At 40.8% G+C, this 12,445-nt stretch overlaps 1 protein-coding gene across 2 annotated transcripts in view; it reads right to left on the reverse strand.

Annotated features, from left to right (window-relative positions):
- Positions 1 to 12,445, reverse strand: part of vps8 (VPS8 subunit of CORVET complex) — a 570,202-nt gene that overhangs the window by 445,168 nt on the left and 112,589 nt on the right. For both annotated transcript variants that reach the window (XM_078551411.1, XM_078551410.1), the window contains exon 20: positions 9,957 to 10,003. In XM_078551411.1, the coding sequence (XP_078407537.1) occupies positions 9,957 to 10,003 (47 nt within the window). The remainder of the gene's footprint in view (positions 1 to 9,956; positions 10,004 to 12,445) is intronic.

A 12,445-nucleotide genomic window follows, 5' to 3' on the forward strand; every position in this document is an offset into this window, starting at 1 on the left:
GGGTCTGGAGTGCAGGATTTGCTTCCTTTTCTTTCCTTCTCTGCTGCTGCTCTGCCGCATCATTAAGACGTTGTGACTCACAGTGTGATGCAGCTTGATGGACAAGTTATCGCCATTTTGAGTGATTGGTAGCAAGCTCCCCCAATCATTAATGTCAATGCCACCACATGCTGCTTCAAAGAGAGTTTCTCTGAAGCGTTTTCTTTGTCCTCCCTGGAATGTTGGCCATTTAAGTGTTGAGAGAACAGGACCTGGTGGGGGAGATGGTTGTCTGCCATTCAGACATAGTGCCCTGTACATCAAAGTTGATTTTGCAGTAGTTATGCCTGAATGTTTGTGGAGCTGGCTTCAAGCATTTGTTCGACAGTCCTCCCATTGAATCTGGAGGATGTGGCCGAGGCATTGCTAATGGAATTTCTCTAGCGCTGATACACAGTCCAGGTCTCACTGCAGTGAGATAGCACAAATGAGCTGTATTGGACAAAGACTGTTGTACTTCTGATCTATTCCCAGATCCAGCCCTGCCCCTAACCCTCTCCCAAGCTGCAGTTAACCTTCCATTCAACTTTGAGCACGGCAACTAATGTAGGATCGATGTGACATCTACATCTTTATATCTTACATCCCTCCACAATCAAATTGAACACAAAAAATAGTAGCTATCTAATCACCTCATTTGTGCACAGCACAAATAATGATGTTGAACCACACACATCAAAGCCAACAATGGAAGAAAATGCTCAACTCTCTTGTAATGATTTACAATTGAAGCCAATCTGATCTCGATCAAACCCGTTCCTTATACAGATCAGTTCCAATTTGCCCAGTTTACCCATGTGGATTGTACCAATGGATGTTTACTTTCAAGAGAAAGCTGTTAGAATGCAATCCTAAACTCCGGGATAACCCAGTAAAACCTCAAAATATTAATCCAGCCTGACAGTCGTCACAAGTTTCTCAAGGGAGAGAGAGATAGACAAATGAGCCATGTCTCCAGCAACAGGGGAAATTTCAGGCTCCTAAAACATTCAAAATAATTTAATAGCAGTTATAAAGTGGTTATCAACATAGCATCCAATATTTCCACTAATAATTTATTCCAAATGTCTGCATACTTTATAGTGAAAGGAAAATTAGAAAGCTAACAGGAAATGAGTATCTTCTGATAGTAGCTACATAACCAGCAGTCGAGACAAAAAGTGTCAATAAAACAGACAAGCTCACCCCAAAGGCAGATAATCACAGAATCTTTACAGAGCAGAAGGAGGCCACTCGGCCCATTGAGTCTGCACTAGCTCTCTGAAAGAGCATTCCACCCGGTCCCACTCCCCTGCCTTATCCCCGTAACCTTGCACATTCTATCTTTTAAGATGGCAATCCAATTCCCTTTTGAATACCTCGATCGAACCTGCCTCCACCACCCTCTCAGGAGGTTCGTTCCAATAACAGAGGAGAAAGCAGAAGAGTGAGCTCGCAGACAGCAAGGGGAACACATTAATCAGGATTGGATGCAGGATCCTGTGAATGTCTGGGAGAAATGTATTATCTGGAGCAACAATGTGGATGGAAGAAGGGAAAATAATGATAAAACCATGAAAAGAAATGGAAACTGTTACGGGCAGAATAAAATATAGAAGATGAAGAAAGACAAAGTGGATAAGCGCAGTTGTACTAACACACACAGACAGGGAGGGAAGATATCTGGACTGCTTTCCCACATCCCTCAGTGGCCAGTTCACCAGTGGCATGGCTAAATGATGGTCACAATATAAGAGAATAATGCTCGATACAAGACAAAGAAATGAGTTGGGAAACAATGGAAAGCAGCAGTAGCTATCAGTTTTTTTCTTGCCACTATTTAAAATGCACAAAATGCATTAATAAAACAGTGTAACTTTTGAAGCAGATGTTAAAAAATTGATAAAGGAGAACAGTTTGTTCCAATGCTGGCCAGCAAAAAGCCACGACTAATTTATCAGCAGACAGCAGTTAGGCAGCAGTGACTGTTCTGCGATTCCTGCATATTCCATTTTTGTAATTACTAACTGGTGTTGCTTAGTGAAAGCACAGTGAACAGAGAGAAAAGAAGCAAGTTCCGCAAAATAAGACACACCAGCCATAAGATATCCTTGGCACCAAAACATTTCACAAAATCGAACTTCAGACTCACAGGAACACCTCGTTGTACCTTTCAGCACAGGTTTGTGGCATTCACAGTAGAATGTGATATTAAAACATTTCTCCACATTTAAAATCTGCTTTAGCCATAATCGTAGAACAGCAAAGATCGTTACAATAGTGAGGGAGACTTAAGATCCCTCGAAATCCTGGAGTTAGAGGTTTTCAAATCATTTCACCTAATGTCATATAGAGGGGGAGTTGTGCGAATTCATGCATTTCTGAAACACCATTATTCTAGGATTTTCATGCAAGGGTGAGAGCTTTTCATTGTTAGACATGGGAAATCTAAAGAAGAAGCCTGAGAGAGAGTGAGAGACAGAGACATAGCCCCACCCATCAACTCAAGACCACATCCCTGTCTCAATTCCTTCAATGCACAAATTCACCAAAAATATCTACCAATTTATACCTTGTAAAATGTGAAAATAATGTGGAATTCACTGAATCAATAAGTGGATAAGTGTTAAATTTCTATATAAACCGTTGGCTGATAAAAGGGAAGATTAGTTATTGCAGCCTGATGAACAAGATTTCATTCTAGAATGAATACGGATTTCCTAAAACATTAATGATGCCAACTGGGACAAGTCAGAGCAAGGTTTACTCATGATTCTCACACGTGTTTTTTAAGTCACCATTGCCACATTAAAAGCCAAATAAAAGCTCAAAGATTTGAAAGCTTTCTTAAAAAAATACATCTATTTCTGCACCAGAAGATGCCCAGTTTGCTCTGAAAGTAAATGGTCGAAACATCAATAGAATATTAAGATCTTGCAACAGCTTTTCATCCCCTGAGCTTTGATGCAAATCTGAAATGTAGATAATTGCCTGAAGCTTCCAAACATCTAATGTTTAATTTTTTCATAATGACAATGTTTGTTCTTACGACCAATTTACAACTAAAATAAATAAAAGGAAGAAAACTCAAAATTTCTGTTTTTATTTCAGATTTCCAGCATCTGCAGTACTTTGCTTTCATCAAAATACTGGAGATATGAAATAAAAAACAATATCCTTAAAGGGAAAAAATATGATAACTTTGCAGGTTTACTTCCTTCCATCAGCCAAATGTTGATGCCTGAAGGATTAAGCTATTTTCTTTAATACTTTACTGATCTAATGGGTCTGTCTCTGTATTTGCAGCATTTCTGTTTTTATTAAAAATATGAATCTTGGGAGCAATTCACTTCTTAGACAAGACATGGAGCACAAGAACTACAATGTCACCCAGATCATAGAAACTTAGACATCACAAGATGAAAAATATCAGGGTGCATCCAGTTCACGATCAAAAGTGAAGTCAATGGGAACCAGGGGGGAAACTCTCCACTGGGTGGAGTCATATCTAACACAAAGGAAAATGGCTGTGGTTGCTGGAGGCCAATCATCTCAATCCCAGGACATTGCTGCAGGAGTTAGTACTTAGATTTACTTAGGTGTACTTAGATTTCCAGAAGGCATTTGACAAGGTGCCACATCAAAGATTACTACATAAATAAGAGCTCATGGTGTAGGGGTAATGTATTAGCATGGATAGAGGATTTGCAGGTTGACAGGTAGGCAGAGATGGGTCATTTTCAAGTTGGCAAGATGTAGTGAGTGGGGTGTCACAGGGATCAGTACTGGGGCCTCAACTATTTACAACCTATATCAGTGACTTGGGTGAAGGGGCAGAATGTATGGTTGCTAAATTTGCTGATGACACAAAGATAGGCAGAAAAGTAATTTGCGAAGAGGACATAAGAAGTCTGCAAAGGGGCATAGATAAGCTAAGTGAGTGGGCAAAAACATGTCAGGTGGAGTATAATGTGGGAAAATGCAAACTTGTCCACTTTGGCAGGAAGAATAGAAAAGCAGCATTTTACTTGAATGGGGAGAGATCGCAAAACATGGAGGGATCTGGGTGTCCTGGTACATGGATTACAAAAAGTTAGTATGCAGGTACAGCAAGTGATTAGGAAGGCAAATGGAATGTTGCTGTTTATTGCAAGGGGAATGGAATACAGAAGTAGGGATATTTTGCTCGAGTTGTACAGGGTATTGGTGAGACCACATCTAGGGTACTGTGTACAATTTTGGTCTCCTTATTTAAGGAAGGACATAATTGCATTAGCAGTTCAGAGAAGGTTCACTAGGCTGATTGCTGGAATGGGGGAAGAGGGTTCTCATGAGGAAAGATTGGACAGGTTAAGCCTCTATCCATTAGAATTTAGAAGAATGAGAGGTGATCTTATCAAAATGCACAAGATCCTAAGGGGACTTGACATGGTGGATGCTGTTTTCCCTTGCGGGAGAGACTAGAACTAGGGGACACAGTTTAAAAATAAGGAGTCTCCCATTTAAGGCGGAGATGAGGAGACATTTTTTTTCTCTCAGAGGGTCATGAGTCTGTGGAACTTTCCTCCCCAGAAAAAGGTGGAGGCAGTGTCATTTAACAGGGGTAGATAGATTCTTCACTAACAAGGGAATCAAAGGGTATCAGGGGTAAGCGGGAATGTAGATTTGAGGACATTATTAAATCAGCCCTGATCTTATCGAATAGCGAAGTAAGCTTGAGGGGCCAAATGGCTTACTCCCACTCCTAATTCATGTGTTCATATGTATGAATTCCTCAGGGAGTGTTCTAGGCCAATCATCTTCAGCGGCTTCATCACAAGGTCAGAAGTGGTGATGTTTGCTGTTGATTGCAATGTTCAGTAGCATTCACATCCTCTCAGATACTGAGGCAGCTCAGGCCTGCATACAGCATGGCCCGGACAACATTCAGTCTTTGACTGATAAGTGCCAAGTAACATTCACACCACACAAATGCCAGGCAATGACAGTCTCTAACATGAGAGAATCTAACCATCTCCCACCAACATTCAATGGCATTACCGTCACTGAATCTCCCACCATCAACATCCTTATGGTTACCATTGACCAGAAACTGAACTGGGCTAAACATATAAATTCTGCGGTGAGTAACTCACCTCCTGACTCTCCAAAGCCTGTCCACCATCCACAAGACACAAGTCAGGAGTGTGATGGAATACTCTCTGCTTGCCTGGATGAGTGTGGCTTCAACAACATTCAAGAAGCTCAAAACCATCCAGGACAAAGCAGCCCACTTGACTGGCACCGAACCCACCACCTTAAACATTCACTCCCTTCACCACTGACATACAGTGGCAGCAGTGGGTACCATCTACAAACTGCACTGCAGCAAAATGCCAAGATTCCTCCAACAGCACCTTTCAAACCCACAACCTCTACCACCTAGAAGGGCAAGAGTAGCAGATGCATTGGAACACCACCAGCTGGAAGTTCGCCTCCAAACCACATATCATTCCTTCTTCAAACTATATCAACGTTCCTTCACTGTCACTGGGTCAAAATCCTGAAACTCCCTCCCTTACATCACTGGGCTGCAGCGGTTTAAGAAAGCAGCTCACCACCACCTCCTCAAGGGCAATTAGGGATGGGCAACAAATGCTGGCCTAGCCAGCGACAGCCACATCACATGAATGTACAAAAAAAAAACAATCTGATGGTCTCACATGTAAATTATAGTCACTAATTGATGACAGCATTCAACATCAAAACCAGGATAATATTGTCAAAAAATATTTTTTAAATAAATGTACTAATAGTGTTAAGTGCTGTTAAAAAGGCTTGCACTTATTATGTTCTTCACATCTCAAAGTGTTTCACATACAATTAATGTTACACTGCTGTTATGCAAGCAACATAGTGAGACAGTTGACAGTTTTACGTTGTGAAATGTCAGGAAGACTTGTATCCAAATGACACAGCAGATGGGCATAAATGATTGATGATAATTTGCAAAGTTGAGGGGAAAAGCTCAAGTGTCAGACTCTGTAGCAGTTTCCCTTGCATCACAAGACTGACCTCTAATGGAAAGCATGTACGAGTATCCAGCTCGCAAATTTCAACTACTCCGTCTTATTTCTTACAGGCTTACAACACAAATAGATTCAGTCTGTGCACTTTAAAATTCCTCCCCATATTAGCACCTGGATATTATATTTAAGGTATTCGGCAAGATAACCAGAGGGAAGATGAAGAGAAATATTTTTACACGGTGAGCTGTCGTGATCTGAAATACACTGTCTCAAACAGCGGTGGAAGCAGATTCAATAATTTTCAAAAGGGAATTAGATAAGTACTTGAAGTTGAAAAATCTACAGGACTATAAGGCTAAATGCCTAGCTCTTTTCAAAGAGCTTTCAGCACAGGCATGATGGTCCAAATCAACCCCTTCTATGCTGTACCATTCTATGGTATTCCTTATTTTGAAGGAGAAGCTGTGCAGCATATGCAAAGTAGACAAATGCAATTTATATAGGAAACGTTCACCATGACAAGGCTTTGTAGATCAACAAATTAATTTCAGCACATCCATCTTCAGTACACCTTGCTGTAATCAGACCGTCTTCCTTGCTATCGTGGCCATCTGGCTTATGGATTGCACAAGCTCAAACAGCTGGCACCAAGGTACATAGCAGCCATTATCAGACTCAGTTCTTACAGCACAGGAGGTGGCCATTCAGCACAAGAAGCATATGCCAGCTCTTCATAGAGCAATCTAGTCAGTCCTATCGCCCCACTCTAACCCCTAGTCCTTGTCTATCAGCTAATAGGATCAGCTTTTCTTTCTCCATGCAACTCTCTGTACAGCAAGACAGGTAGTCCCATTCCCCCACATTATCCTCTAGTTCATGTACTAATCAGCGAATAGGAATGTCGACCTTATCTAAGCCTGTCATAATCTTGTACACCTCCTTCAAATCTCCCTTCAATCTCTTTTGCTCCAAGAAGAAAAACCCCAGTTTCTCCAACTTAACCTTATAGCTAAAATCCCTCATCCCTGGTACCATTCTGGTAAGCCTCCCTACATCCTGTCAAAGCCCCTCATCTCCTTCCTGAAGTGTGGTGACCAGAGCTGAACACAATACTCCAGTTCTGGCCTAACCAGAGCTTAATAAAGGTTCAGCAGAACTTGCCTGTTTTTGTACTCAATACCTACATTTATAAAGCCCAAGATCGCAGATGCTTTGCTGACCAAACTCTCTCAACATGTCAAAGATCTTCACACACGAACCCCAGGTCCCTCTGTCCCCGCACACCCTTAGAACCTTGCCATTAAGTCTATATTGCCTCTCCTTATTCCTTCTGCCATAATGCATCACTTCACACTTCTCTGTATTCAATTCCATTTGTCACTGTCTGCCCATTCTGCTAGCCTATCTGTCCTGTCGCTGTTGATTGGTTTCATCCTCTATTTGCCACACCCCCAAGTTTTGTGATATCTTCAAATTTTGAAATTTTACTCTGTATTCCAAAATCAATGCCAATTATATATAATCAAAAAAAGCAGTGGTCCTAGCACTTAGCCTTGGGGAGCACCACTGTCTACCATCCTCTGGACTGAAAAATACCCACTTACCACAACTCAATGTTTTCTATCCTTAAGCCAATTTTTAAATCAAGCTGACATTATTCCATGAGCCACAATTTTGTTAACAAGCCCTTTAGGTGATACTTTGTCAACCACGCTCATAAAATCCAAAGATACAACATCCATCACATTCCCTTCATCAACCTTCTTTGTTACTTCAGCAATTCAGAAATTCAATGAGTGGTCAAGCACAATCTGCCCTTTACAAATCCGTGTTGGCTCTCCTTAATTTACTCAAACCTCTCCAAGAGCCTGTTGATTTTTTCCCCCCGATTATTGTTTCTAAAACCTTACACACCACTGATATTAAACTAACTGGTCTGGAATTGTTAGGAATGTCCTTTAGACTTTCTTGAATAATAGTGTCGCATTTGCCACACTCTAATCCTCTGGCACCTCCCCTATATCTATGGAAGATTCAAGTCCTTCTGTTATCTTCACCCACACTTCATAAACTGAGGATGCAAACCATCTGACTTATCCACCTGTAGCACAGCAGCCTTTCTATTACATCCTACTTATCAATTTTCACCCTATCCACTACCTCTACCATCTTTGCTTCTACAGGTATTTTGTCAGCATCCTCTATCCTAGTAAACCCCGATATACAGTGCTCATTAACTATTCTAGCCTTACCCAGCCCCTCTAAGCTTGTATCACCCTCTTTGTCCCTAACAGGACCCAGTCTGCCTCTTACTACCCACTTACTAGTTACATGGTAGTTGAAAATTTTTGGGTTCCCTTTTATGTTCACCGCCATTCTATTCTCATGTTTTCTCTCTTCCAGTCTTATTTTTCTCTTCCCTTCCCCTCTCAACTTATTGTATTTGACCTGTTTCATGCTTGAAGAATTCACCAGGCATGCGTCATACTGCCTCATTTTTTTTGGTTCATCATATTCTCCATCATCATCCATGGAACCCTACCTTTCGCCCTTGGTGGATTGTGCCTAGCTTGTACCTGAAGCACTTCCTCCTTAAAAATTACCCAATATTCCATTACAGGTTCTTCCACTGGCCTTTGATTTTGTTTACCTGGCTAGATTCCTTCTCATCCCAGTGAAGTTAGCCCTCTTCCGATTTAAAAGTTCTATTTTAGATTGTTCTTTGCTCTTCTCCATTATTAATCTAAACCTTATGATACTATGATCACTCTTACCAAGTGTTCCCACATAGGTACTTGGGCTACTTGGCCCACCTCATTCCCTAGCACCAGATCCAGCAATACCCATTCCTAGTTGGACTAGGAACATACTGGTCAAGGAAGTTCTCCTAAACACATTTTGGAACTTCCTTCTCCTCCTGCCTTTCCTTTGACATCATCACAGTCAATATTTGGATAATTAAAATCCTCCAATATTACAATTCTATAATTCTTGCACATGTCTGTGATACCCGGCAAATTTGCTCATCTTTCTCTTACTATTTGGAGGCCTGTAGAACTCTGCCAGTAGCATGATTGTACTCTTTTTGCTTCTCAACTCAATGGATTCTGTCCTTGCCCCTTGAAGGACTCCCTCTTTCCAACATTACAATGTCTTCCATAATATGTACTGCCACCCCACCTCCCCTTTTTCCCTTCTCTATCCTTTCTGAACACTTTGTATCCTTAAATATTAAGTGCCACAAGCCAAACACTGACTGAATGGCAAGCTTTAATCCATTCCTAAATCTGCTTCATAGATTGACATACACACCAGTACTCACTGGTACATTATTAGCACTGCAGCAATGTTGTTTCATAACACAAAAGCAACAGTTGTGGAAATATTTGAAAGTCTTAAGCTAGACTGATCACTTCTTACTAACTTGGATAGGCAGATACAGGGAACTAATCAAAAAACACTACTTCAAACACAGTGACTGGAGGGGTACAAGCAGAGATGGACAAGGTCAAAATTATGAGGAGAGAATGATAAATTATTTGAGTAAAAAAAAATCTATGAGCCACTGAATTTCTCAAATACCAGACCAAGGATTAACACAACAAGCTGAAAAATGTGCTTCTCAATGCTGAGGCACACCACTCAGTTCAAGGCTGAAGAAGTTACGTTTTACAGGATCTATTTACTCACAGAAGCGACCAAATAAAATCTATCCACCATCAACAGCAATATTAACCTTATTTAATGGGCCCAAGCACATTTTTAGAGCCTTAATGAATCCCGAATTTGAAGGGAAAGAACAAAACACAGGTGCTTACAAATATAAATATCTTTTTAAAACCAAAAGCAAAACAAAAAAATGAAGATTTACGATTGAATACAGATATAAGCAAATTCAAATTCATGGAGGAAAGCCCATCTGAGACTTACATGCGCTCGAGCAGAAGACAATAATCCACCATGACGGGTACCATGTCCTGCAGAAGAAATCATAAGAGAGAGTCAGTATCCTTAGACTATTGGAAATCTAATCATGACAACATGATAGAATCACTGATTTCTTTGACAAAGGTTTAAAATTTCTAAAAGTCACGAGTTTGGCCTCAGGGGACATTGTGTCCAGTTCTGGGCACCGCACTTTAGGAAGGATGTGAAGGTACTGGAGAGACTGCAGAAAAGATTCACAAGAATGGTTCCAGGGGTGAGGAACTTCAGTTATGGGGATAGATTGGAGGAGTTAGGGCTGTTTTCCTTAGAGAAAAGAAGGTTGAAAAGGAGGTTTGATAGAGGTATTCAAAATCATGAGGGGTATGGCCAGATAGGGTGAAACTGTTCCCATGCATGAAAGGATCATGAACAAGAGGGCACAGGTTTAAAGTAATTAGTTTAAAAAGCAAAAGTGAAATGAGGAGAAACTTTTTTTTACACAGCGAGTGGTTCGGGTTTGGAATGCACTGCCTGAGAGTACAGTGGGGGCAGGTTCAATTCAAGCAGTCAAAAGGGAATTAGACTGTTATCTGAAAAGGAAGAATGTGCAGGGTTATGGGGAGAAGGTGGGTGGGAATGGTACTCGGTGAGTTGTTCATTTGGAGGTACGGTGCAGACACGATGGGCCAATAGCCTCCTTCTGCACCGTAACAATTCTGTAATTCTCTGTGACGTTAAAGATCCCCTGGCAGTATTGAAACAGTAGGTTTCCTAGCCAACAATTCTTAACCATAATCATCAACAAAAAAAATCAGATTCACGGCTTATTTATTATGTCGAGCTTTGCGAGAATTTGCCAGTGCTGATTGAATACCTTGCTCACAGAACTGCAATTACTGCACCTCAAAGGTATTCCATTGTGAAGCACAAATGTTATAATTGATATATCCTCCGGTTAAAAGACTATGTTTTCTATTGCAGTTGCAGTTCAATCATTTGACATCTGTGCACTAAATGTCACAAGAGCTCTACGTACCTATTAATTTATTAAATGTTTAAATGGAAAAATGGAAAGCCATAAGACAAATTAACTGTTCATTTGAGACAGCGCCAGCACAATCATGTGCTCCATCAATATTTGTTTTGACTGAACAATCCCTAGAATATAAATAGATAGTAAACATTCATTAGATAGTATAAAATATCATGGAATCATAGATTGGTACAGTTCAGGAGAGGCCCTTCGGCCCATTACTTCTGCGCCAGTGCTTTCAAAGAGCAATCCAGTTAGTCTCACTCCCTCACTCATTCCCCCTTATCCCTGCAATTATTTCTCCTTCAAGTATTTATCCAATTGCCTTTTGAAGGTTATGACTGAATCTGTATTCATTACCCTAGCAGTCAGTGCATTCCCATTCCTCACCACTCTTAGTGCATATGAATGATTTTTCTCAGGTTGCCTCCAGTCCTTTTGCCAATCACCGTAAATCTATACCCTCTAGTTATCGTCCCCTCTGCCACCGGAATCAGTTTTTCTTGATTTACTCAATCGAAACCCTTCATCATTTTAAACGCCTACAATCAAATCTCCTCGTGGCCTTCTCTGTTCCAAGGAAAACAACCCCAGCTTCTCCTGTCTATTTACATAACTGCAGCTTCTCATTGCTGGAATAGTGAATCTCTTCTGTATGGTCTCTGAAGTCTTCACATTTTTCCTAAAGTGTTAATGCCCAGAATTGGACACTTTCCTACAGCTGGGGTCAAACTAGTGCTTGAAATAGGTTTAACATTACCTCTTGTCTTTTATACTCTGTGCCCCAATTTGAAAAGCCCAGGATTCCACACGCTTTGTCAGCCTGTCCTGTCACCTTCGAAGATTTAAGCAAAATACTTGAAGTCTCGGTTTTTGCAGGCCCTTGAAAATTTTACCACTTTGCTTACACCGTCTTTCATCATTCTTCCTACCAAAATAGATGACCTCACACTTTGCTGCGTTAGATTTCATCTGGTCTGTGTCCACCCATCCCACCAGCATGTCTCTTGAAGTCTAGTACTATCCTCCTCATTGTTTACTGCACAAGCAAGTTTTGCGTCATCTGCAAATTTCAAAATTCTGCCCTATACCCCCAAGTCCAAGGCTAAAATATATATCAAAAACAGCAGTAGTCTTCGAACTGAACCCTGGATAACACCACAGGATAGCTCCCTCTGGTCTGAAAAAGACAAATTCATCACAGCTACCTGTTTTCTATCCATTAGCCAATTTCATTTGTACGCTGCGACTGCCCTTTTTATCCCATAGGTTTCAATTTTACTAACAAGGCTAACACATGCTACATAAGCAAACACCTTTTGAAAGACCATGTACACATCAACCAAACTGTCCTCATCCACCCTCTCTGTTACTTTAACAATAAACTCAACCAAGTTAGTCAGATGTTATTTTCCCATAACAAATCCATGCTGGCTCTCTGCTGGTCGTCCATACTTGC

This window comes from Cetorhinus maximus, chromosome 11, assembly GCF_964194155.1.
Source record: "Cetorhinus maximus chromosome 11, sCetMax3.hap1.1, whole genome shotgun sequence".
In the NCBI taxonomy this organism is placed as follows: Eukaryota; Metazoa; Chordata; class Chondrichthyes; order Lamniformes; family Cetorhinidae; genus Cetorhinus; species Cetorhinus maximus.